General features: G+C 39.1%; 2 protein-coding genes across 5 annotated transcripts; both read right to left on the reverse strand.

The window, feature by feature from the left end:
• Window positions 1–1476: 1476 nt before the first annotated feature.
• kat2b (K(lysine) acetyltransferase 2B) lies at window positions 1477–13349 on the reverse strand. Its single transcript, XM_037794315.1, has 18 exons — window positions 12990–13349; window positions 10828–10954; window positions 10590–10735; window positions 10410–10496; window positions 10136–10317; window positions 9858–10049; window positions 9544–9647; window positions 8764–8892; window positions 7292–7425; window positions 6887–7095; window positions 6679–6805; window positions 6472–6582; window positions 5903–6046; window positions 5694–5808; window positions 4700–4730; window positions 4440–4503; window positions 4267–4351; window positions 1477–3045 (listed from the first exon to the last, which is right to left on the reverse strand). Exons 1-18 carry the CDS (start codon window positions 13188–13190, stop codon window positions 2852–2854), a joined length of 2382 nt encoding a protein of 793 aa, XP_037650243.1. The 5' UTR covers window positions 13191–13349; the 3' UTR covers window positions 1477–2851.
• Window positions 13350–14159: 810 nt separating this feature from the next.
• On the reverse strand, window positions 14160–26068 carry rab5aa (RAB5A, member RAS oncogene family, a). Of its 4 annotated transcripts, XR_005210226.1 has the most exons (7): window positions 25860–26066; window positions 20666–20890; window positions 19288–19439; window positions 18914–19036; window positions 18588–18681; window positions 15131–16835; window positions 14160–15048 (listed from the first exon to the last, which is right to left on the reverse strand). XR_005210226.1 is itself a non-coding variant. In XM_037794318.1 (6 exons), exons 2-6 carry the CDS (start codon window positions 20829–20831, stop codon window positions 16720–16722), a joined length of 651 nt encoding a protein of 216 aa, XP_037650246.1. In that variant the 5' UTR covers window positions 20832–20890; window positions 25918–26068; the 3' UTR covers window positions 14160–16719. The 4 variants fall into 4 exon arrangements, 3 of the variants coding, with proteins under 3 accessions (XP_037650246.1, XP_037650245.1, XP_037650244.1); XM_037794318.1 differs by having other exon boundaries at window positions 14160–16835; window positions 25918–26068; XM_037794317.1 differs by having other exon boundaries at window positions 14160–16835; window positions 20666–20887; window positions 25860–26068.
• Between the last annotated feature and the right edge of the window lie 342 nt (window positions 26069–26410).

The following is a 26410-nucleotide window of genomic DNA, read 5'->3' on the forward strand; positions in this document are numbered from 1 at the left end:
GACCTAAAACTATGCAATTTTACATAATTTTTTACCATTATTATTGCTATAGATAACACCCAAAAAGCTTAAAAACAGAACTTGCTATAATTATTATTTACACATATTCAGCCTTCCTCTGAACATTTAATCCATCTGGCAATGTTTGCCATGTAAAATCATATTCTGTAAATCTGTAGAGCAGGTTCAGAATTTTTTTAAATGCTGTTTCATTAATTATATTGATTCTAGCCCATAGCCTAGACCCTAGGTTCTGTACTCCAGACCTCCAGACCCCCTACCTGCCTATTCTCCAGTTCTCTCTGCTCTAACACACCTGAACCAGCTGATGGTCAGCCCTAATCCAAAAGTAAGGGCTGCTGAGTTGCACCAGATGTATAGTATAGTAAGTCATAAAGTCATTGTAAAAAAATAAGTCATAGTATGCTGGAAAATTTCATTAAAAAATAGTCATAATATAGCATGTCGAAAAATTTCATTAAAAAATAGTCGTAGTATAGTATGTTGAAAAATGTAATGAAAAAAAAGTCGTAATATAGTATGTCGAAAAATTTCATAAGAAAAATCAAAGCATAGCATGTCGAAAAACCCCATGAAAAAAAAATCAAAGCATAGCATGTTGAAAAATTTCATGAAAAAATAGTCATAGTATAGTATGTTGAAAAATTTCATGAAAAAAAAGTCTCAGTATAGCATGTCGAAAAATGTCATGAAAAAAGTAATTGTATAGTAAGTCGAAAAATGTCATAAAAAAGTCGCAGTATAGTATGTCGAAAAATGTCATGAAAAAAAAGTCAAAATATAATATGTCGAAAAATTTCACAAGAAAAGTCATAGTATGGTAAGTTGAAAAATGTCATAAAAAAGTCACAGTATAGTATGTCGAAAAATTTCATGAAAATAGTCATAGTATAGCATGTCGAAAAATTCATTCATCCAGCTGATGAACATTTGGAGCTCCAAAGAAACCAGCCAGCGGACAAAGCTCAGACTCTTCAGCTCTAATATTAAGCCTATACGGATCAGAGATGTAGAGGATAACCAAGATCACAACAACAAAAGTACAAACACTCATCAACAGCTGCCTGAGGCGAATCTTGAGCATCCACTGGTCAGATATCATCAGCAACAATGGTTTCTGGCAGAGAAAGGACCAACAACCTGTGGAAGAGGAGATCAGGAGAAGAAGATGGGGATGGATCGGCCACACACTCTGGAAACCCAAAGACAGCATCACCAGGCAAGCCCTGAGATGGAGTCCTCAACGCACAAGAAAGAGAGACCGTCTCAAGAACACTTGGCAAAGGGACCTCAAGACTGACATCAAGCAGAGCGGGCGGACATGGAAACAGCTGGATAGGAAAGCCCAGGACAGGAGACTCTAGTGAACTGCGGTCAACGGTCTACTCCATGAAAAGGGGCAATAGACTAGGAAAACCTTTGACATCCTTGAGTTGAAAAACTACAGACACTAAATTAGCCTCACTTCTGTTTTATTCAGTCTATAAAATAGGCTAATACTATGTCATTAAAACCAGTTGTACAAAGAGCATGAAATAATTTTCCAGACATATTACAAAATGTATTTTTTTCCTAAAGTTTGAAAAGTACAAACACCTTTTTACAAAACAGCAAAACTACATAGTATTGCACAATCTTTTCATTTATCTCCAAAGTATAAAGTTATCAATCTCCATCTGCAGGACAAAAATAAGAAAGAATAAATTAAGACCTTGTCTTAAGCATAATTCTTTTAAATTACAGAACATAAATAAGAATAAACTCTAGATAATTCAATTAGTCCTTAGTCAAAAGCGGTAATTTATATGTAAAACAAATTCTGTAAAGAACAAAAGAAGATGCTGTTATTTATGTTAACCAATACCTGGAAAAATAAAAGTGCATTTTGATAGTCAAACTGCCCTATGTGGCTTATTGGGAAAAGAAATGAATTTTTTTTTTATTTTGAAACAGAAAATATATGTTATGTACACATTTAAAATATACAGTGGGTATAAGTGCTTTAAAATAATTAAAATCTGTACATATTTAAAGTATGTATTCCTCTTTTGGCAGGATGAACTCATCACAGACTAACTTTGACCTCATTAACGCCGTGCACGCTCACAGGAACGAAGTTAAATGGACAGGAAAACCTGAACTCTCAGTCACGTTTCTCACAGGTAACACTTGTGTAATGACTTAATACAATGTAGATGTGGTTACTGCTCTTGACAACTCTACCTGAGTCAACTGAGAGGATGAGGCAGACACTCAAAAAGGCCGGGGGGGGGGGAAGTATGAAAAGAAAGGAGAGAAGGGATGGAGGGAGACAAAGTAAGGTGTATGGTGAATCTCCAATCAGCTGTCATTCTGTGTTGCGTTTCAGCGTCTAACACAAAAATAATTACGGAAGCTTTCAGCCCTGGGTAATATGTAGTATTATTACATCTTCCACTGTTCTGTTTTTCATGGGACTTTGGGATACGTGATGAAATATGAAGACACAATGCATCTTTTGCTTAATGTCAGCAACAGTGTCGCAGGCTTTCAATGAGGCCTTCCCTTGTGGCCTATCTTTCAGTGTTAATATCAGTCTGAGCTACTGATTCAGGATCTGGGCCGGCATGCATCAAACATCAAAAGAGTGCTCATCTGAGACCCGTTTGCACCTTTTACATTAAGATATGTGTTTCTGAAACCTAACCGCTCCAGAATCAGTAGTCCTTTTCTTAACTTCTCCATGCACATACGTAGCTGTCTTTTGCATCACCCACAACTTAACCTTAACCATTCATAGTCTCTTCTTTTGTTAAGGTGGGGAGAAACTTCTTCTTCTTCTACCGCTCTTCTACTTCTCGATGAGTCCTGCTTCTTTGATCTTGGTGTAGAAGAATTTTTCCAGTAAGTTGGCACATTTGTAGTACTCGCTCTCTGGAGGGTTGTATTCACGGCAGTTGGTGAAGATGCGCTGCATGTCAGCCATGAACAACTTGCGTGTCGTGTAGTACCTGCTCTTCAGACGCTCACTCATCGTCTTAAGGTCTGTGAGGAGAAAAAATGGGAAGTCTATATTTTATACTGCTTTTGAATTTTTGACTGTCGGCGTACGCTACCAAACCTAGAGCTCTTCTCTTTATGCACAAAGGACACACTTCATTCTTCATTTAATACCACTTGGGTAGCAATTAGGGCTGTCAATCGATTAAAATAGTTAATCGCTATTAACCACATTATTGTCCATAGTTAACTGTGATTAATCGCAAATTAATCGCACATTTATCTCTTCAAAATGTACCTTAATGGGAGATTTGTCGAGTATTTAATACTCTTATCAACATGGGAGTGGACAAATATGCTTGTTTTATGCAAATGTATGTATATATTTATTATTGGAAATCCATTAACATCACAAAACAATGATAAATATTGTCAGGAAACCCTCACAGGTACTGCATTTAGCATAAAAAATATGCTAACAGCATAACATGGCAAACTCAAGCCCAACAGGCAACAACAGCTGTCAGTGTGTCAGTGTGCTGACTTGGCTATGACTTGCCCCAAACTGCATGTGATTATCATAAAGTGGGCATGTCTGTAAAGGGGAGACTCGTGGGTACCCATAGAACCCATTTTCATTCACATATCTTGAGGTCAGAGGTCAAGGGATCCCTTAGCAAATGGCCATGCCAGTTTTTCATAAGTTTGGAGCGTTATTTATCCTCCTTCTCGACAAGCTAGTATGATGTCATTAGTACGAATGGATTCCTTAGGTTTTCTAGTTTCATATGATGCCACTATTTTCACTCTAGCTTTAAAACTGAGAGCGGTACAACTTCCGAAATATGGATTGCGTTAATGTGTTAAAGATATTAGTGGCGTTAAAATTATTTTTTAACAGTTATTATCGTGTTAACGTTGACAGCCCTAGAAGCAATTATACTGTAAGTGAAAACCACTGGAATGTGCTAAATGTGATGTTTGGAGACAAGTATTTATTCCAAAAGATCTGCACTGAAACTGCTAAATCTAAAAATTCAAACTACAAGTGCAGACTGAAAAATGTTGAGCACTACCTCTTATGGAGACCAACCTTCAGCCAGATAAGACACTGCCTCAATCCCAGCATGCATCTGCACTGCTGATGTGTCCTTGAACATCATCTGCAATGTCTGGCTCCTCAGTAGTAATCTTATCATTCATTGTTGCATAAATAATTAGGTCTGCCTATTAAATCCTAAATCCTCTTATATACTGTATACATACCCATGGGGAAGCGAATGACTTGGTAGTACCCAGGTGCCTCTGTTTTCTTCACTGGCTCCATGAAAGGCCAGGCATTCTGGTGACTCTGAGACATAAAAACCAGTCTGGTAAGAATAAAGTGTGTGTTTGTGTTAAAGGAACACTGCATGTGTATGTGTGTGTCTAACCCTCACCTTCACGTGTGTGAGGATGGTCTTCAGAGTGCTGTACAATTGATCTGGGTCCTTCAGTTCCTTCCTGAAGTACAATAAGTAACAGAAAATATCAAGTTTGAAATCATTTAACAAGCTGGAATCAGAGAATTTGGACTTTTTCTTTTTTATTACTCAAATCGATTAATCAATTATCAAAATAGCTGGTGATTAATTTAATAGTTGACAACTAATCGATTAATAGTTGCAGCTCAAATCTTGTACATTAGATTCACACTTACCCTTTGCCTATAGGCTTCCAGCCAGTTTCACCTGTTGATATAAAGAAACTAAAGTTAACCTCATATATCACACTATACTGTTCCATGAAGGGCTGCACGGTGGTGCAGTGGTTAGCACAGCTGCCTCACAGTAGGGCTGCACAATGAATCGAATATTAATTGCGATCACGATTTTTTGGCTTCCCACAATTAAATGAACATGATCGACTGCGATATTGACGTTTATAATATGCCTTTCTGCTGCATAAACCAAGCGCTTCCTTAAGTAACAGCTAGAGATGCAGCGTCAATCAGCAGTCTCATATGCTCATATATCTGTTTTTTTGTTAGCGTGGGTTTTCTCCGGGTTCTCCGGCTTCCTCCCACAGTCCAAAGACATGCAGGTTAGGTTAATTGTTGACTCTAAATTGCCCGTAGGTGTGAATGGGAGCGTGAATGGTTGTCCGTCTCTATGTGTCAGCGACCCTGAATAGGATGAGCGGTTACAGATGATGGATGGATGGACAGTGTGTAGTATTTGGCAGCATCTGGTGGTGTGGTTGCAGATTGCAACCAACTGAATACCCCTATGCTCACTCCTCCCTTTTCAAGACTGCGGTAACGTGAGCCGCCGAGTGCAAAACCGTGGTAACGCCGTTCGCCTCCCTCAGAGGCTATCCTTAGCATAATAACACTACTTTAGGAGCAACGGAAGTCAGACGGTGGCTGGCGGTACCATGGTTTTACACTTTCAAGCATGTCGGAGAACTACGGTGGACTTCAGGTAATGTATAAACGCGAAAGGCTTTCTCTAGAGCCAGAGTTTGGTTTGTCCGTTCTGGGCTACTGTAGAAACATGGCGGACTTCGTGAAGAGGACAGGCTCCCTATGAACATATGAAGGGCTCATTCTAATCTAACTAAATGTTACACACTGTTCCTTTAAATACAAATGCAAGATCGTGTAAGAGAAAGACGAACCGCATACTGTAACGTCAATATTGTAAGTAACGTACGTATGCCAGGAATGCTCTCAATGGGAATTTGCCGAACTCCTTCCTTAAAACAGGAAAGCCCCGGATAGACTTTTCTGATCTGAGCCTGCTTCCTCTCTATCAACTTCTTGATGATCTGAGGGAGACAAAGAGTTTAAAAGATAGTGAGTGCAAGTACAAAAATACAAAAGGAGGTATTTCAAGGTATTTAAATGCAAAAACACACAAACCTCCTTCTGCTTCTTGATAATGACAGAAAACTCTGTGTAGGGAATGCTGGGGTTGAGTTCACAGCCCATGAGTGTGGCTCCTTCATAGTCCTTGATGTAGCCCACATATTTGGCCTTAGGAACCTTGATGTCCTTTGAGAAACCCTGAGAGGGAGGAGATTTCTGTTTTCTTGCAGCTGTATGTACACTTTTTTTGCCACTACAAAAATGAGCCCACTTAAAAAACATCTCATTGATGATGAGACTTTCAAGACCAAAAAAAGAAAAGTAAAAATAAGTGAAAAACAGTACAAATGCTGCCAATTGGTAGCAATTCTACTTGTAGAAATGTGTCAGTAGCGTAAAACAAGAGCCAAGGCTGATTGCAGCAGTATCAAAAATAGCAATGTTCAATACAATATCTTAATTTAAATGGTTCCTTTGTTTTTGCAGGTCATGTAAAGGGTTTTATGTATACATTGTAAAAAGGTTCAGGAGAGAAGAATGACAGAGAATATTGCATCATGTGACCAAAGTAACCACAGTATTACAAGCATGTAGCATGCACTTTAATGGACATAGCATGTTACCTGTTTCTTGAAGTAGCCGATGGCGTACTCATCAGCATAAGTGAGAAAGTTGAGGATTTCGTGCTTTATGTGATATTCCTTCAGGTGGTTCATTAAATGAGTCCCATAACCCTACAACAGCACAGCGAAAAAAAAAGAGGCAAAGCTCAGAATTGACCAATCAGACAGCATTAATTCACCAAAATGACAAACAGGAAGTGCTCTCACCTTGACTTGTTCGTTGGAGGTGACGGCACAAAAGACGATCTCCGTGAAGCCCTGCGATGGAAACATCCGAAAGCAGATCCCTCCGATCACACGGCCATCTTTGATAAGTGACAGCGTCTTGTGCTTTCTGTCAAAAAACAAACAAACAATTCTAGTCAGAATGTACCTCCTACATTTTCCTACATTGATAAAGTACGATTGCACTCACGGATCAAAGACGAGTCGCGTGATGTACTCCTTAGGCATGCGGGGCAGCTGGTGAGAGAACACATTCTGGAGGCCGACGAGCCACATCAAGATCCTCTTATTGGGCTTCTGGTTTAGGGAGTTACCGATGACGTGGAATTCAATCACCCCCCGGCGCTCCTCTAGACGGGCAGCTTCATCACGTGCAGAGTGAGCTGACAGCAGACTGGTCTGCAAAGGAAGGAAGGTATAAAATAACGATGGTCACCTTTGTTCCTATCATCATTGTCTCTATCAGTGGTCTTGATATACATTATCATCATCACCACTCCTCACTGCTGCACATCACTATGAAATTATCTTGGATCTTACCTTGGATCTTACTTGTCAATAAATAATCGACTGTAAGTCGATTGGAACTGGTTACCTCTGGAATGGCGGCGGGGTCGGTGATGGTTGCCATGACCTCGTTGATGAGCTCCATGGGGATGTCACCCACCACCCTGGGTCTCTTGTTTTCCTCATGGGGGAGAGGCTCTGAGGGTTTACGCTTTTCTCCAACTGTGTTAACGCATGAATGCAGAGGATGGTAGTTATCTTTTATATTTGCACTCTACCGACTTTGTACTGCAACTGCTGCACAGCAATTTCCCTCTGGATAAATATTGTTTTATCTTATCTTCATCTCTTTTACACCTCAGAACTTGAGTAGTGTATCTAAATCCAAACAAGAAGTTACCCAGCATTTAATGTTAGCTCACTATGGGTTCATCTCCAGTTGTTGCCTATAGATGCATGATGGCAAAACTGACTGTCAGTATGTTAGGAGCAATTCTGGGGTGTTTATCACTTCTGTTTCTTGATACAGCTTTAAGGCCAACATTCAAATAGGTTTTTGAGGAAATGTGTTAGCTGCACTTTTGGTACATTCAATTTTAAAACAAGATTTCTTTGAGGCAATTAATAGAGCTAAAGTAGTCAGATGGAGACAGTGAAGCTAAGCTTTGTAAGCTACGGAGGCTCAGGTAAAAAAGCCACGATGGGCCTCATGCAGGGAGCCATATAAGAACAAATTCCCTCAAATTTTTTATTCAAATCCACGTTTTTCTTATTTTGTTGGTACCCATTGATTTCTACGAGTCATCATCAATGTTTTCTTATTTATGTTCTTCTCTTAGGTAAGAGAACATTTGACGCCTATTACCAAGATAAGAAAAAAAATTGGTTTCACAGTCCACAAATTGTCCAAACGCAAGGAAACACGCGTTTCAAATTTGAGGAACATAAAAAAACACATGAATATCATATGAATACAAATTTAGATGATGGATGGCTTCTGAATGGCTTACATGCTGCTCTTTGAGGCTTTTGCCTTCCAGGTTTTTGATTTTCCTGTAATGCCAGTACTGACGTTCTGCAAATCAAAGTTTGTTTAACAGTGTCACTACTACTGAAGTTCCTTCTTACGGCCTTTCTTTGGTTGCATCGTTCCAATTCTTGGGCATGTGCCAGAGTACTTGCACACGGCACAACTTCTGCCCTTATATAGTGCTTAGGGGCGTTACATATACTAATAATAAATAACCGGCCACAGGCCTCCAGTTTATGATCAAGTTGGATTCATCATTCAGTACACCTGGGTAAGAGCAGGTTTGGATGGTTAAGAACATTTGTTGCGTCCGGAGTTGACTGCTCTTTTTTTTTTTCTCTTAACAGAAAATTCAAAGAAAATCTACAAAACATTTAAGAGAATGTTGCTGCATGAGGCCCATTAACACATAATTTAAATGTAAATACAAGGCTAACTTTCCCCTGGTTCTCACTGTTTACTATGAGATGTTATTTAATAACGTAGAATCATTGTAACCTTTTGAGTAATTACAGGTTTCATTGTAATACCTGGGTTTGGCTCCAGTACAGAAGCTGTTTTCCTGGCAGGACTGACACTGCCGCAGGTGGATGATGGGTCCACTGACACAGGACTGGTGCTGTAGTAGAGCGGCCGGGCCACAGGCGGCGCACTGATGACTACAGAGCAACAGAGAGGACATTAATACTGTAAGAACATGTTCATAGTAGGGCTGTCAATCGATTAAAAATAGTTAATTGTGATTAATCGCAAGTTAATCACACATTTTTTATTCTGTTCCAAATGTATCTTAAAGGGAGATTTGTCAACACAAAACAATGACAAATATTGTCCAGAAACCCTCACAGGTACTGCATTTAGCATTAAAAATATGCTCAAATCATAACATGGCAAACTGCAGCCCAACAGGCAACAACAGTCGTCACTGGTTAGTGTGCTGACTTGACTATGACTTGCCCCAAACTGCATGTTATTATCATAAAATGGGCATGTCTGTAAAAGGGAGACTCGTGGGTACCCATAGAACCCATTTTCATTCACATATTTGGAGGTCAGAGGTGAAGAGGCCCCTTTGAAAATGCCCATGCCAGAATTTTAGCTTTAAAACAGAGCTGGCTACAACCTGCGAAAGATTGATTGCGTTAATACGTTAAAGAAATTAGTGGCGTTAAAACAAATTTGCGTTAACGCGTTATTATCGTGTTCATTTTGACAGCCCTAATTTTTATTATCATTATTTATGACATTATGTCATTTCTTACGCTGTCTAAAGTCAGCCTGAAGGGTGTGTCTGTGAGGGTGTGTGTTACCTGTGTGGATAGGTATCTGCCCTCCTGGTGCTCCTGCCAAGAAGTCTTGGCTCCAGATCGGAGAGCTATGGCTGTACACCTCCTCCTCCAGCATAGACAGGAACCTGAGCAAAAGAAAACAGAACAACCACAACTTTACTATATTAAACAAAGGGAAGCAATCATGCCTTTGTGTACTGTGTGCTTTGATACTGAGAATGTGCATGCGTCTTTAGTGCATGAGTAACGTCTCTGCTGTGTGGCTAATTACATGTTAGTCTGAAGATATAATTAAGTTCGTGGTATATCCCTTTCTATACAAATGTTTTTCTTACTTGGGAAAGTGTGTGAGAATGAGTGTGCGTTTCTCAGGTGGCAGCTTGTCCTTTTCCTGTCTGGCTTGCTCCAGCAGTTGCTTCCTCATCACAGTGAACACTGACCGCAACAGCGTCCGGCCGAAGATCTGAGTGGTCTCGTACCGGGGCAGACTGTCGCAGAACTGAGGCACGTTGCAGTAGCAAAGCCATCTGAAAGAAGCACACCACACATAAATAACTACAACTGTGTAAACAGGTGGGAAGCATGTTAACAGGATATCTGGCAGTGCTGCTACCTGGTGTAGTTGGCTTTGTATCCAGCTGCATCATCATTGAGAACCCTCTGGCGTCTCTGGGAGGGCGTCTCCAGCTGCCAGTAGTTGATCTGGTTGAGGAACATCTTGGCCAGCTCCATGATGGTTTGACGTTCCTTAGATGGCAGGTGGCTGAATTTGTACTGGACAAAATTGTTCACTCCCTGTTTGGAAAAGAGAAAATAAATAAATGGGAACGCGGGCACACTGAAACAATTTGTGTTGAATGTATTGCAGCTGGTAGACGTGTGATTACCTGCTCGATGCCGGGTTTTTCAAATGGAGGACTCTCCTGTGCTTCTAACGTCGGTTTACCCATCTGTAGGATGGATTTCCTCAACAGCTGAAAAATAAGCAGAAAAATGTTCACTTGTACACAATGCCAGTGGTGAAATCCTGTGTTTGTATATTTCGATTGTAAAAAGTGGAGGCTTACTTTGAAGAGGGAAAAGTAGACCTGTTTAGTGTCAGCATCCTCCTCTTTGTGAACACATGTGTAGAGATACTCCACATCCAGGACAATACCTAGAAGTCTGTTCATTTCCTCCTCGGAAACATTTTCTAGATGGGTCACATGATCACCTAGAGAGGAAAGATTAAACGTTAAAATGGTATATTCCATTCTTTGTGCTGTTTAGTAGTATTTTCAGCTGTAGCTTCTTTCCTAGACTTACCCAAGGTGTGAGAGCAGCTCCGGCAAGGCTCCTGCAGGTTGACTGTGCTGGACTGCTGGTCAGTTCGTGGGGGTGTAGGAGGCGGGTTCTGACTTTTCCAGCCGTTACACTTACAGGCTCCCTCAGCCTATAGGAAAAAACACAGTTTAAATTAGTACAAGCAGGAATACAGATGAGGGTAAACTCACTTTATATAAAATTAACCGCCTATTTAATCTGTGAAACATATGACTAAGTATACAGCGATACCGATACCGGATCGGATACCGGGCCGATACTGACTCAAATAGCTGGATCGGGTATCGGTGACAATGGGGCCGATCCATTAAATTCAATTCTCTGTTTATAAACTATATACATTATATACTGAATTTTTAATTCCCGTTTAAGTTTTGACCAACTTGTTGCAAGTTTTTTTTTTAAGTCTTTGATGTACGATTTCTTATTTTAATAAATAACAATTTAATAAATTATATCTATGTATTTATTTGTTACATTTTGTTTTCAAAAGTTAAGAAAGCAATGTTTAAGTCAAGCCTTATGTTGCCTTGCATATAAAAGAATGATTCCCAGTCACTTCCACACAGCGAGGTATACAGCTTATTAATTAAACACTGGTAACGGATACGGTATACTCGGTATCAGTCGATACCCAAAAGCCCAGGTATCGCTATCGGTATCTTGACTGAAAAAGTTGCATCGGTGCATCCCTAATTCAGCGTAGATGAATTTCTTTCTCAAATTGAAATTTGTTAAAAAAGGGAAAAAGTCCAGAGTGCCCGGAAGTTCAAATCAGTGTGATGAAGGTGCTCTTTGGTGGGGTACACAAAGGTTAAAAAAAGGGGGGGAGTCCAAGGCACTCTTCTGGCAAAAAATATAAAAAGCCTTTATTCAATTGGCTATTTCATGATGAAATGCTAAAAACAATGCAGGTACATGTAAGATTGGGTAACAACCCACGCGTAGCGGCACAAACAGCCTTCTTCAGGGTGTGAAATTTGTTAATTATTTGTAAAGTTGGTTATGGTGCTTCATCACTGACAGGCGGTGTTGCTGTTATCAGTCACTCCTATACTTTATCTGTTTTTTAATCAGTTGCCTAAAAAGTAAACAGTATGGACTATACTCCGGGCACTAACATTTTTTTAAGTAATGCATAAGTTTAATAAACATAGCATTATAAATCTATTTTTAAAACTTGATAATGCTGCTCAGATGAATGCAGCAGATTTGTTGTGACTGATTTAGTAGGTTACAGTATCAGGAGGTGTGGTGGTGGTGGAGGAGGCCTGTCAGCGTCAGGGAAGTTGGTTATGGTGCTTCATTACTGACAGACGGAGTTGCTGTTATCAGTGACTCATATACTTTATCTGCTTTTTAATCAGTGCCTATAAAAAGTAAACAGTATGGACTACTCCTACTGGGCACTAACATTTTTTCTAGTAATGTATAAGTTTAATATACATAGCATTATACATCTATTCTGAAACTTGATAATGCTGCTCAGATGAATGCAGATTTGTTGTGACTGATTTAGTAGGTTACAGAATCATCAGGAGGTGTGGTGGTGAGGAGGAGGCCTGTCAGCGTCAGCTGGAGCTGCAGCACTGCGCATGCGCCTTGAAACAACAACAAACTCCGCCCCTCCAGCAGCTGTCACCCTGTCAAAACAAAGACCCCGACCCTCTCTGCGGATGATATACTGCATAAAACCAATAAAAGCCTCTCTGTGTAGCACCGTGCGTTGTCAGACGGCACGGGGACACTGTATCATCAGCCTCAGACCGAGCACACTGTAGGATGCAGCCCTGGTTGTGCACACAACACAGCTACTCCCAAGTATCACCGCCAAGCCAATGTTTACGTTCACCGACCTCCCAGCTAGACACAAACATAGTAACATTGTACATCCAGCAGACTGCCTGCAGGTCGCTGATAAAGAGTCCTGCAGCAATAACGCTTTCATTAACTCGGGTTATAAATATCTCTCTCTCAATAATTGCTTCGTGCATGCAAGATGAAAAAAAAAATGAAGTGCGGCAATGGCTTCCTTTGCTGCGCTTGCATTTTGTTAAACTATTGCAACCGAGCCCAGGAAATACGACTCATAAAGGAATAAAAACCGCTGTGTTCAAAAAAAAAAAAAGTCTGCAAAAGCATACTTTGCAGGATGAATACACTCCGAGTTTTTCCAGTTTCTTCGGCCGAGGTGAAGAGCGGAGTTGCGCCTTCTTCACGGCGATACGTGCGGATCCTCCAGCGGCGCCAGAGCCCTCCGTCCCCGCGGCTCCAGGAGCGGCCGGAACCAGGCCCGCTGCTCCGATGGCCGGAGAACCTTGCTGGATCCCGGCGCTGTCGGCCATGATTCACACCACACCACGGAACCCCGACGGGGAGCCCCCGGCCCCGGGTAATATTCGCTCTGCCGTCCGCTCTCTTATTCCACCAGCGGAGGATCAGACATGGCGCTCATCCTTATTTTCTGTTTCTCACTTGTAGGCCCATTTTCCTCCGCTAGGGGACTCAAATGGGATAGGCCAAATCCACTACAATTCAGAGAGAGGAGAGGTCACGAAATGCAACCATTTGTAGCAAAATTTCAAGGTCAAATGGGGAATAGAAAAAAAAATGTGGATTACCATGCAGAGCCATGTCTGAGCACACAATGACTAGTGAATTATGCAACATATAGGAATTAGTGGAATTAATGCTAATACCCAATATTTTTCTAGGCTGCATTACAATTGTATGTAAAAAAAATATGGAAATATATATTTTTTTCATATAAGAACAAGCTGTTAAAACCTCTAAAGGAAATAATTCAAGGCATCTAATCAAATTCAGACAATTGGCACACAATGACTAGTGAATTATGCAACATATGGGAATTAGTGGAATTAATACTAATACCCAATTTTTTATAGGCTGCATTACAATTGTAAGTAGAAATATATATATTTTTTTGTTCATATAAGAACAAGTTAAACCCCCTGAAGGAAATAAATCATGGCATCTAATCAAATTCAGATGATTGGTCAGGTTAAAAGGTCAGAGATGACCAAAAAATATTTTTCAAATACAGAATAAAACTGCAGTCATAACCTATACAATTCAAGTTATTTTTATATAGCGTCAAATCACAACAGAAGTTATCTCAAGACGCTTTATATATAGAGCAGGTCTTAGACCGTACACCATAGTTTAGAGACCCAACAAGATCCACCAAGCGCGCCTATAATAATCAAACTCAAGAAAAGCTGTCACGATCTGTGTGAGGTCCACGCACACACACATACATACACGCAGCCTGATTACAATAATAAATGATCAAATTTATTTCAGTATTTATTTGGTCATTACATAACAGTACTGTAAAATGCTTGCATTTAAATGTTTTCGGCTGCAATTAAGTGTTCACGGCAAAAAACATACAATTTACATCCTTATTATGTGTTAATTCATTTATTCATGAATCACCATCGTGCCAGCTGATAGTTGTTACACTGTTCCTACAATGTTGTCACAAGGTTACTGAGATGTTATGGAGCGGAGGGGCAGACAGTCGGTTAATTCATCAAACTGTTTTGTATTGTGTCTCGACTCCTCTGGAGCTTTTACAACCAGCGTTTCTGGAAGTTCGGGTGTACTTACACGGAGGAGTACTGGACAAGTAATCCACTACAAAAGAATTAGTGAAATGCAAGAAAGAGATAATGTTAAAAAATAGAAACCAAAATTTTTGGATATTATTTTTTTTCTTTTGAGAAAAAAGATACAAGACAGACAACTAAATAAATGCAATTTCATTTTTTTTGTTAATAACACTACATACATTTATAAAGGCCACCACTGATTAGAATTTAACAATTTGTGTGAAAAAAAAGGAACAGCAACAAAACTCCAAACCCAGATTGTAGCTGTTTTTTTTCTGCCAACTGTACAGTTTTTTTTGATTATCTAGACAACTCCCGAGCAAGCATTAGTCCTGTCACTGGTAAATCGAAAAAAGGTAGACTACACTGCAACACCCTATTTACAGTATATTATTTATATATTTATATTTATATATATATTTATATCACACTGGCTGTAATTATGACAAGATATATTCATGAGCATCATTAGTGCAAGGCATGAGTAAGACCTGTAAAAAGAGTTATCGACCACATGTATGTATATGTATATGTATATATGTGTGTGTGTGTGTGTGTGTGTGTGTCGCTGTGTGTAACAATGTTTAGTGGGGGGTGAGATGGGGAAAAAAGTGTGTGCTCAACATAAGTGAGGGAGAAGTGTAACAGACTGTGTGTGTGTGTGTGTGTGCTTATGTACAATTATGTTTGGGTCTGACAGAGTTCAGAGGGAAGAAGTCAATGTAATGTGTGTGTTCATGTGCAAATGTGTGTTCAAACACACACACACAGACACACACACACATAAATGGGCACGTGTGAGTGAGTCTATGGATAAAATCTGTCACCAGCCAGCCAGCCCAGGCCCAGTTTGTACACACTGACACACGACTGTGTCTAAAGCACTTCCTAAACAAGAGAAGATGACAAATAATTATGATTCAAAGGTGATCATGCAGCAGCCTTTACATATTGCAACTCCCAACTCATACTACCATCACCATCACCATCGCCATCGCTTATTACCAGATGCAAAACCCAGAAGCGGTCCAGCAACATTAACACAATGGAAAAAGGTAATCTGCTTAAAAACTAAATCACCCAAAGACAGAAACCAAGAGACCCAAGTATAACCACAAACAGATGGTCTACACAAGATTTGTGAAAAGGACATCAGGAGGTGGAAAAGTGGTGACACTGGTGTGTACCTCAGAGGCCGCTGCGCCTTGTTGTGGAGAAAGCTGGGTTGAACAGGGAGGTTTGCTGTGCTGCACTGGTCCTTGCAGACACTCAAGTCACAGAGTAAATACTGTGAAACATTGCACAATGCCACTAGGGACAGCTAGAAGCAGGCATGGCCCTAGAATGGAGCCTTAGAGAATGTACACTAGTGTGGGCAGGCAGAGGAAGTCAGAGCGAGAGGGTCTAAAGAGACGACACCCCACAAATGGTTTTAAACTTTAAGATAAAAGGGTCCAAGTGACAAGAAAGAGGTGTGGAGCTTAGGGTCCCTGTTTTTCTCTCTCTCGTCTTTCTCAGATTCACAACAATACGCCTCCTCTTCTCTAATAGACATTTTTTTCTGTGCTACTGCAGGCAAAATGTTTTTTTTTCTATTTTAGGCCGTGTAAGTATACAGTTTGTGCATCCATAATTTTGAGAAAATTATAGCAAATAATAAGTAACAAAATTATCAAAAAAAAGAAGAAAGAAATTATTAAAAAAAAACTGAACTGAACAAAAACAGAATACTGGTATTAGAAATGCAGTAGTAAAGTCTTAAGCTATCCCACAAAAAAAGGAAGTAACCACTTCCTCTATATGAAACTCCTATCTACACATTGGAAGGAAGATGATGGAAGGCAGGGATGCATTTATGTCTCTAATATCTGCTCATCTGCTATCGTTAATCTATCAATAATAACTGATAGATTCTATCAATAATAACTGATAGATGTAACAAGCTGGATGGCAGAAAAGTAGGAAAGAATGGTTAGGAGGCTTAACCAGGTAGCAGCAGAACCACAATGGAGGAAAAGAGACGGAGCCATGTGGAGAGATCAGTGTAATGGCATTGACTTCGTTACTGCAAAAAGAAGGGGGCGGGGTTGGGGCACAGGATGTCTTTTCTTGTTTTGCAGATCAGAGAATTGGAGATAAGAGTACAACACATTGCATTAGTAACTGCGGTGGCATTCAGCGCATCGGCCGCATTAGTTACTGCTCTAACAGGTTGGTTGGAGGGAAGGCGTTCTTCACGTTAGTTACTGCAGCACGGAGCCTTGGCTGGCTGGGCGGCTTCCGTCAGGTCCACCCCCCGGTTCCGCCCGCTGTTGGGTCCTGGAGGCTGTGGATCACTCTTCGGCAATCTCTTTGCTGAAGGGAAAAATAAACAAAACACACAACAACAATAAAAGAAACTTTTCATTTTGCTGGGTGCAGAAGTTACAAATGAAATAACTGAATTTATTACACGGCTTTGTTGAATACTCAATTCTGATTGGTCAATCACAGCGTTCTTTGGTCTGTTATTTCTTTATAGCAGACCGTTGCTATGTATAACAGACCGTTGCTGTGGACGCAGTTCTAATGTCGGACCATTTTTGTGGGAAATTATTGATTTCTTAAGTAAGTAGCCGTGTAATAAGCAGGATAATGTACAGCTAGCGGGTCATTGTTGTGAAATAAACCCCTTCAGGGCGATGAGAGACCCCTCCGCTTTGCCCCTGTTGGGGTTTATTTTACAATAATGACCGGCTCGCTGTACATTATCATTATGATTAACCAATTTGCCTATCTATGTATATACAGGGATGCAAACACATGTACGGTGAAAAAAGAGAGAGCTACCCAAAGTCGGAAAACAAGACAATATCAATATCATATAATCATGTGACGAAGGCCTATGCTACATTAAATAAATAGGAAATTCAATTTTTTTCTATTCTAATTTTGTTTTACAGGAAGAAAATTTGATGGATTTTGATATAAAAATACAAAGACATGGATTTTTTTTAATTTTTTTGCATATATTGTTAAATAGGTGCACAATATGACCAGGGATGTGATCTAAAAGAGTTAAAACAGCATTTTTCTTTTCATCTAGACTTTAACTACTAGTGATTTAATAGTCAGCCAACAGAAAAAAGCAAATGTCCTTAACTCAGGAAGTATACACTGATCTTACAGTTACAGCTATTTTGTCTGTATATATTGTACACTGCACAGATGTTTTTCTATAGTTTCACATTTTTACATTTCAACTGCTCCTTTTGTATAGAACTACAGATGTTTATATTCCAGCTGCACCTTAGTTTATTCATTTGTACATATGTATTCCCGAATTTATTTATTACTAGTATATAGAGCCAATACAACTCAGCAAACATAAAAAATTGTACTGTTTTTATAGGTCAAGCAAATACAAGTATATAGTTTGATGTGGTGTGTATGCACTGTCAGGATTGCTTTTTAATTTCATTGTATTTTGTACAATGACAATAAAGGAATTCTATTCTATTCTAATTATTGTATATTTTAATGAGTTTGCCTACCTGGTTGTAAACATGTAGTGAATTATTGTGAAGGAGATTTAGGTTTCTTATGCATTTTAGCCCACAGTCTGTAAATAGCTATTAATACATAAAACCACACCTATTCCTGACTGATCAGAACATTAGTAATTAAGAATCATTAAACCTTAATTATTATATAGTTATTGACATTTCACTGTAAAATTCATCAAGACATGCCACAAGGAGGAAAAACAAGGTTATTTTAAGGGGGAACATGTTTTTAATCCCATGTCTTATCTAGCCTATGTATTGGCTTTAAATTAAATCATTTATAAAATAAACGCTTACTGCGCAATCGTCAAGTCGCTGCTACCGGTGTTTTTTCGAAGAAGCCTGTCTACTGAGGATGTCCCGTCTGTGCAATCAATGCAATTCTTAAACAAACCTTTTCCGATCTGGACGATTCACACAAGTCATGCAAATTGACGGGAAAAAAGCGGCATTTGCCGAAAAGCGAATTGTTTGCATCCCAGCATATACAGTGTCTATCTGTACCACTCTACAAATGCACTGGAAAAAATCTTTGAATAAAGTGAATAAAATAATTACCCACCAATAGCCATAAATATCTCATTCACGTTCATAGAGGTCTTGGCCGATGTCTCCATGAAAAGTAAGCTGTTGTCATCTGCGTAGGACTGGGCATCCTGTCAACAAGACGTAAACACAATGAGTCTTCAATATTGCCTCACACATGCATGCATTCAGGGACAACAAACGACAATTAGATGTGGTACTGAGACTGCAAGTACTGGCAGGGAAGACTAATGGAACATAAAACAAAGCCGAGACAAATATAAGATAGCCATGAGAAGTAGTAGATCAGTATTCCCAAGAAATACAAAACAAAAGTGTCAAGGTTTGTTTGTTTGCTCTGACCTGGAAGTCGACAGCTCTCTTGTTGGCTAGGTCAGCCTTGTTGCCTGACAGAGCGATGACTATATTAGGGCTGGCTTGTCTTTGCAGCTCCTTCACCCAGTTCTTTGCCCGTGCAAAGGACTCCTACAAATAGAAAAAAATAGTGAGATCTGTCAATACCTTCATACGATCAGTAATTTAAAAAGATATTTCCTTTCAAAATCAGACATTTTCATATAGGATACCAGCTGTATCTGAACTTCAACTTGTTGTACACTTCTGAAGTAATCTGACCTGAGGGCATGATTATGGTAATGAGCATCTGTACAACGTTAAGTGAGAGTAAGATGTCGGGAAATTGAATGAAGAGCTTAGTCAGGAGTGAGTGAACGTGCCTCGTTTGTGATGTCGTAGACCACGATGGCGGCCTGTGCTCCTCTGTAATACATGGGTGCCAAACTGTGGTAACGCTCCTGACCTGCAGTGTCCCAGATTTCAAACTTCACTGTTGTATCATCTAGACACACCGTCTGGGTGAGGAAGGCAGCTGAAAGGAAAGAATAAGGTGAGTCAGCATTAGATAATAAATATTTACACACAATACATTTTATAATGCCATGTAAACAATACGGGTCATAAATATATGAGACACCTTCATTTTTTTTTTTCAGTAAGTGAGATAAACACATTGTAGAATTAAATTTCAGCTTCATGCTGCATTGGGTAGAAATGGAGCAAATATGGTTCAAAAAAGTTAATTTTATTAAACAGTCACTATATCCTGACAATAGTGCATGAGACAGGTAATTTAAAAAAAAAAAAAATCATGTGCCTCTGTGTCCTCCGGTGCTCCTAATGGCATCTGCAAGATCTCAGACCGGAGGAAAACAACCAATCAGAGCCGAGCTGGAGCCTGCCGTCTCTGAGCAGCTGTCAATCACTTGTGAACTCTGATCAAACGGTCAAACTAGGCAGCGCTGATCAAATATGAATCAATATTCTGTTACTGTAATGCCTATTTCTCGCCTCAAATGTTTTCAGAAACATCTTGTAGTGTACTGTTTAGCTGTAAAATGAGAACGTTTGTGCCCCGGCAGCCATGTTGAAATCAGTTGAGGAAATACCAACCGCCCACCAGCCGGAGCAAACTTTCTCATTTTACAGCTAAACAGAACACTACAAGATGTTTCTTAGAACATCTGAGGAGAGAAATAGGCATTACAGTAACAGAATATTGATTCATATTTGATCAGCGCTGCCTAGTTTGACAGTTTGATTGGAGCTTGTGAGTGATTGACAGCTGCCCCCTGTAAACGGCCAATAGGAACACTCTCTCTCTCTCTGAAATGATCCGTGATTGGTCAAAGTCTCCCTTCACAGGCTAGATTTTTTTTAAAGCCGGAAAACAGAGCGAGGAGGAGGTGCAGAAGTCTAGTTTTCTCTCAGAACACTTGCATTACAATATACCTGAAAGGTTATTATGGAATTTTTGCCCAATGATGCCAAAAACATTCTGCCTACTGCAGGTTTAAGTGGAAAAGATACAGATGGTGTTTGTAACTCAATTCAAGAGCTACTTTACAAATGTGGCAATGATTCTGAGGACAAAATAAAATGCTAAACTTCTCCAAATTCCTTTCATTTCAGAGCTTTGAGAATTATATTTGAAGGCGCTGTCGTGCTGAAGTGCACCTGCCCTGAATCACACATAATTGGGTAACAACCAACTGGCAGCTCATGAGAATTAGCCTGGTTTGTTGATATGGAACTCACCTCCTATCGTGCTCTCCTGGAATTCATGGAATTGACCCTTGACGAAGCGGAGCACTAAGCTGGACTTCCCAACGGCTGACTCCCCCAACAGCACCAGCTTAAACTGACAGATCTTGTTCCCTGCATTGGGTCCATTGGGTCTCGTAGCTCCTCCCCGATTGGCCATGACCTAGTCAGATCCCCCGGTGTCCTGCTGTGTGCCAAACCTCACTATCAGGACTTCTGCTGCAAGAAGCAAGAGAAGAAATAGGTTTACTGTCTATGAACGAGTAATGAACATGCGTTGAATTTTCCTCCAAATAAACAGAACAAAACATATCTGCTTACATTGAGGGAAATACAGTATGCTCCAACATTTTATAACAGTGCAATTTTCTCAAACACTGACAACATTGAAGTGATACCAAAATACTAATAGCAGCAGTGTCTACAGCTGACATTTATTATTTTGTCAAGTTACTCAAATAAGCTACTTTTTGTTCCTTTGCTTTGATAGGATGAGGGACTCTCTACGTGCTAACTAAATATTTGGTTTCTCATATGACGCACTTGTGAGAGAAATACAGTATTACTATGGAAAGTGTGGAAAAAAATATTTTGTGCAAGCAGTTAATCATGGTTTTATTCAAAAGGGATCAGATATATAGGACTTGATCTGCCAAAAGCTGACATGTATAAAATGCCTTAAAAACTTAGAACACTGAAAAAAGTAGTGAGACTGATCTACTTCAGTGTGAGTGAACAGGGTGCAGACTATGTTACTCAAACTGTACAATATACAAGTCTAAGCCGTAACCTTTTGACTGGCTTGTCTGAATGAACATGTGATATTAGGCATTTCAAGAATTCTGAAGAATATTGGGAGAACAGATTGCAAACATTAGTCCTTCTAATGCAGTTTAACAAATTAGTGTACATGTGTAATTTGCCAATATAGAGTAGTATCTCCAACGCCAAGAACAACCTTGTCAAAAAATCAATGTTTACAATCATACAAAAAGCTAGACCAATAAATAGACTCATAGAACTAATGGAAGTAATTAATATGGAGGCCCTACTTTATACACATTATTACTATAAATCTGATCAGTTCAGATTCAGTGATCATTGGTCAAGTCTTTAATTCCTATTTTTCTGATATATCTATGTAGTGGAGTATCATAAGAAACATTAGCTAGCCCCATCACTGTAGTTTGAGACGCTCTCTATTTTGTTACCAATGAATTTGGATAGTCTTGTCTGCTCCCACCTGTCCTAAATGCCAATCATGTCCACTCCAAACAAAGCCAGTACAGTGAAAGTGATGCATTTCACACCTCTACTTTCACATGTCCAATTCAAGCTTGAGCCCAGTAGTATCACACACTTCTTTACATCGTTCATTTTAAACAGCAGGCTATGACACTTTGGGCACTGCCTATGCAAATGTCTGTAAAGTTGTGAATTTCACCTTTGAAAGCAATAAATAAGTTTGCATTAAAATGATGCATTGAATAAATTAAAATATTATCAACATTTACTTACAATGTATGCAATCATTTCCTTCCTTGTCTTTAAGTTATAAAAAAATAAATTTGTATGTAAAATTATTTTCAAGTCATTTAAATACAGCCAATTCTATGCTGAAAGCAATTCAAACTTGCAAAGCCCTCATATAATTGTGTCATCATTGATGCAGCTTTTCTACAGTTACAAACACAAGTAGGCATTCCTTGCCTTTACGAATGACATTATGAAAGAGGCGAAGAAATACCACCACAACCACATACAGTAACATCAATCAAAGGAAGCTTTGTCAAGTACCACGGTAGTTTCACGAGTTTTCACAAAAGTTTCACCCACCCACATTACGTGAGCGTCTCACAACCGCAAGAACCTCTACATGCCATGCATTCATGCCATGCATTCATGCATTGCTTAGTAACTTATTTAGGATTGAACTGCTGACTAATTCGTATACAACAGATGGATGTTGTCAGGAGATAATCACAGTCTATGTCCGATATGCAGGGAGAATTTGTCCTGTGGAATAGACCACAAAAAGGTCTATTTATGACTTCACCATGCATCCCCACCAACTCCCTTATCCAGGAGACATATATTATGCTTAGTAACAAAAATACAGATGTCAATATACTCTCTAATGCAAAAAAAACAACCTTTATAAAGCATATTGGTGACATTTCTGCTGATATCGTTCTCTGACGATTACGATTATTATTGACGATAACTGTGATATTTAAAAATGAAATATTGATATCATGTTAATAATACACTATGATAATATTGTATAAATAATTCAGAGTCTCTTAAATCATTTTATATATATATATATATATATATATATATATAGTTTTGGTTACAGATTCTGTCCATCTCCCTACACTTGTATTTTGAGTGTAATTAAATTGCCATAAAAGAGTTAAAGATGAATTTGATTGAAATATTCTATAGATATCGCAATAATATTGTTATCATGAATTATATTGGCCACAATAATTGTGTTGCGAAAATCTGATATTATGTCAGCCCTAGTGGCAGGTGACCTGAAATTCTTACCTGCCACAGCCAACATATACCCTGTATTTGGCAGGTGGCAGGTGCTAATTTCATTCCCTGCTTGGGAGGGAAAGCCCATAAAAGTCACTAGTGAGGTCGGACCCGAGGTAGTTAACAGTGATGTGTTGGTCGCGAACGAGCCGGTTCAAAGAGACGGCTCTTTTAAGTGAACGATAAGAGCTGGCTCCCGTCCGAGAGCTGTTTTCTTTACTTAATTCAAGGCAGAATGATAGGACGATCCTCTCCGCGTGGTCTACAGGTACAGAGCGGGAGGGACAGGATGAGAGAAAGAGAGAGAGGAGTGCGGTGCGCAAATAGCAGAAAAGATGAGTGACAGTCAGAAAAGAAGCAGCATGTAAAATTATGGTATTCTGGAAATTATAAGGTTTAGTATAATTATATTGAATAATTTAAGTGATATAGGTGCCCACATACAAATAATAGGCAGAAGTGGTAAAACAAAGAGCCGTTTGGGAGCTGAGAGAGCCGGCTCTTCTTGGTGAGCTGAGCCAAATGATGAAGAGCCAGAATTCCCATCACTAGTAGTTTGGTCAGACATTTATATTAACCAAGAACATTTGACAAATAAATCTTTTAAAACACAAGCAAGCAAGCAAGAAGAAAACATCCACAAGAAAAGTGCTGCGTGAATACAGTAACTGCGTGGACTCAGACTAGAGACAGGGACTGTCAACAAACGTTGTGCACGGCAATGCTCATAAAAATACTTGACTGTCGTTAGTTGACTGTAAACACATTTGCTCATGTCAGCTGTACCAATGTATCTGTTTTGATTTTAGAGTGGGACGCCATTTTCCAAATTGTTTTTGTTGTCTAAAGTTATGACTTTATTCTCGTAATATTACGACTTTTTTTCTCTTGAAGTTACGACTTTTTTCTCGTAATATTATGACTTTATTCTGTAAATCTCAGATGTTTTTTCCCTTAATGTGGCCCTAATAGTCCGTAGTACATTTGCAGTTGGGCCCTCAATGCATAAGACTTATATACTATATACTATAAACTGTGTTACCTTCATCACAATGATCAGATTTTTTGTGGCTCCAGACATTTTTTTTTCTTTCCTTAAATGGCTCTTTTGATGGTAAAGGTTGCTGACCCCTGATCTAGAGTCTCACTTTTTTTGAAGCTATGAAACAAATTCTTACCTGCCACAGCACCAACATGTACCCTGTATTTGTCAGGCTGGCAGGTGCTAATTTCATTCCCTGCCTGGGAGGCAAAGCCCATAAAAGTGACTAGTGAGGTCAGTCCTGAGGTAGTTAGGTCAGACATTTACATTAACCAAGAACATTCAATATTTTAAAACACAGGCAAGCAAGAAGAAAACAAAACATCCATAAGAAACTGCTGCGTGAATCCAGTAACTGCGTGGACTCAGACTAAAGACTGTCAACAAACACTAAGCACTGCAATGCTCATAAAACATTAGACTAGTTGACTGTAAACACACTTGCTCATGTCAGCTGTACCAATGTGTTTTGATTTAAGAGTGGGACGCCATTTCCCCTAATTGTTTTTGTTGTCTAGCTATATAGCATACATGCTGTTAGCCAAACCATAGTCTTTTAAACTGACCAGTAATGTTATTTAGCTTCCCAACCAGAACCAGAACCAGAATCAGGTGTTTATTGCCAGGTGTAAGCGGTATACACTAAAGGAATTTGCTTTGGTTTTGTTGGTGCAAGTTAAACAGTATAATAACAAAAGAATAGATTAAAAACGTTAGAATAAAATAAGAATAAATAAATAGAAATGCTACCAATACACAATAAACAAAATGAGCTATAAACTAAAATATACCTGATATAAACAGATAGTGCAAATATAAAACAGTATAATAACAGAAAAATAGATTAAAAACGTTAGAATAAAATAAGAATAAATAAATAGAAATTATACAAATATATAAAATAAGCTATAAACTTAAATATACATGATATAAACAAGATAGTGCAAATATTGCCATATTAAGAGTAGCATATTAATATCACATTAATAGCACATTAAAACGACAGCTAACCAAGTTGCATAAAAATAAAGAGCTAATAGTCTTTGTAATGCTGTATATATCTATATATATATAGATATATGTATCTATATATATCTATATATCAGGTTATTGTCAGTGTTTTGGTGTGTAAGTGGTAAACAATCTGACATTTCATTGCTCATTGATTCAAAAGTGTAATATTTTTACAGTATTACTGCCGTACACGAATACCTATGCGTTTAAATCTGAGATATGTATTTATGTTTATAGATATTTAAAGTTATTTAAAGGGCCATCAAAAACAAACACTGTGACGTTAGCATGCTAGCTCTGTTAGCATCCCACCCACTGACCTGATTCCTCCCGTTTAGCTGTTAGCCATCACAAAGTCAACAACAAGCATCCAGATTGCTCTCTACGCAGACATTACTGAGCTTTTACTGATGGCACCACATCAACACTAGAAGAGGAACAGCCTGTAATGCGTGACAAAGGCCTGTGTTTCTGCATCTCCTCATAGCTATCACACATTAGCTGGCATTAGCTTGGAGGCTAGCTGGCTAACGTTGTGAGCTCCAGCCAGCTGGAAACTTGTCGATTCATGTGAAGTCCAGTTGTTACCTGAGAGACAGACGAGGTTGTGAACTTTAAATACCACTGGTGTAGTATTTACACACACACGGAGCCCGGGACACTATGGTGGTGGTGTTGGTGGTGTTAGAGGTACCAAGAAGAATGATTTCAACACTCCCGTCACGTCTCCTCCTTTTCTTTCTTTCTTCTCGCAACTTCCCCTCAGAACCAAAACACAAACAAGCTCTTCCGCCCACCGTGCCACGTCACACCGCACGTCTGCACCTCCACTGACCAGCTCCTCTCAGCTCAGCAGACACATAAAGAAACTATTATCACTTATTTTATGATGGTGAAGTATCCCACACATTTTGGACAGATCCAGAGTCTCACTTTTTTTTGAAGCTATGAAAATACAGACGACGCAAAAGTAAATTATTTTTGGCGTAAGATTTACACAGAATTAGTTACTATATTTGGTACAAACATAGTTTTTACTTTATACTTTCAACATCTACAAATATTAAAACAAAATACTTATTTGGAATATTGAGTGTAGCTGCTAGAAAAGCAATTACTTTCTTTTTAAGAAATGGTTT

The sequence above is a fragment of the Sebastes umbrosus genome, chromosome 15 (genome assembly GCF_015220745.1).
Source record: "Sebastes umbrosus isolate fSebUmb1 chromosome 15, fSebUmb1.pri, whole genome shotgun sequence".
Taxonomy (NCBI): domain Eukaryota; kingdom Metazoa; phylum Chordata; class Actinopteri; order Perciformes; family Sebastidae; genus Sebastes; species Sebastes umbrosus.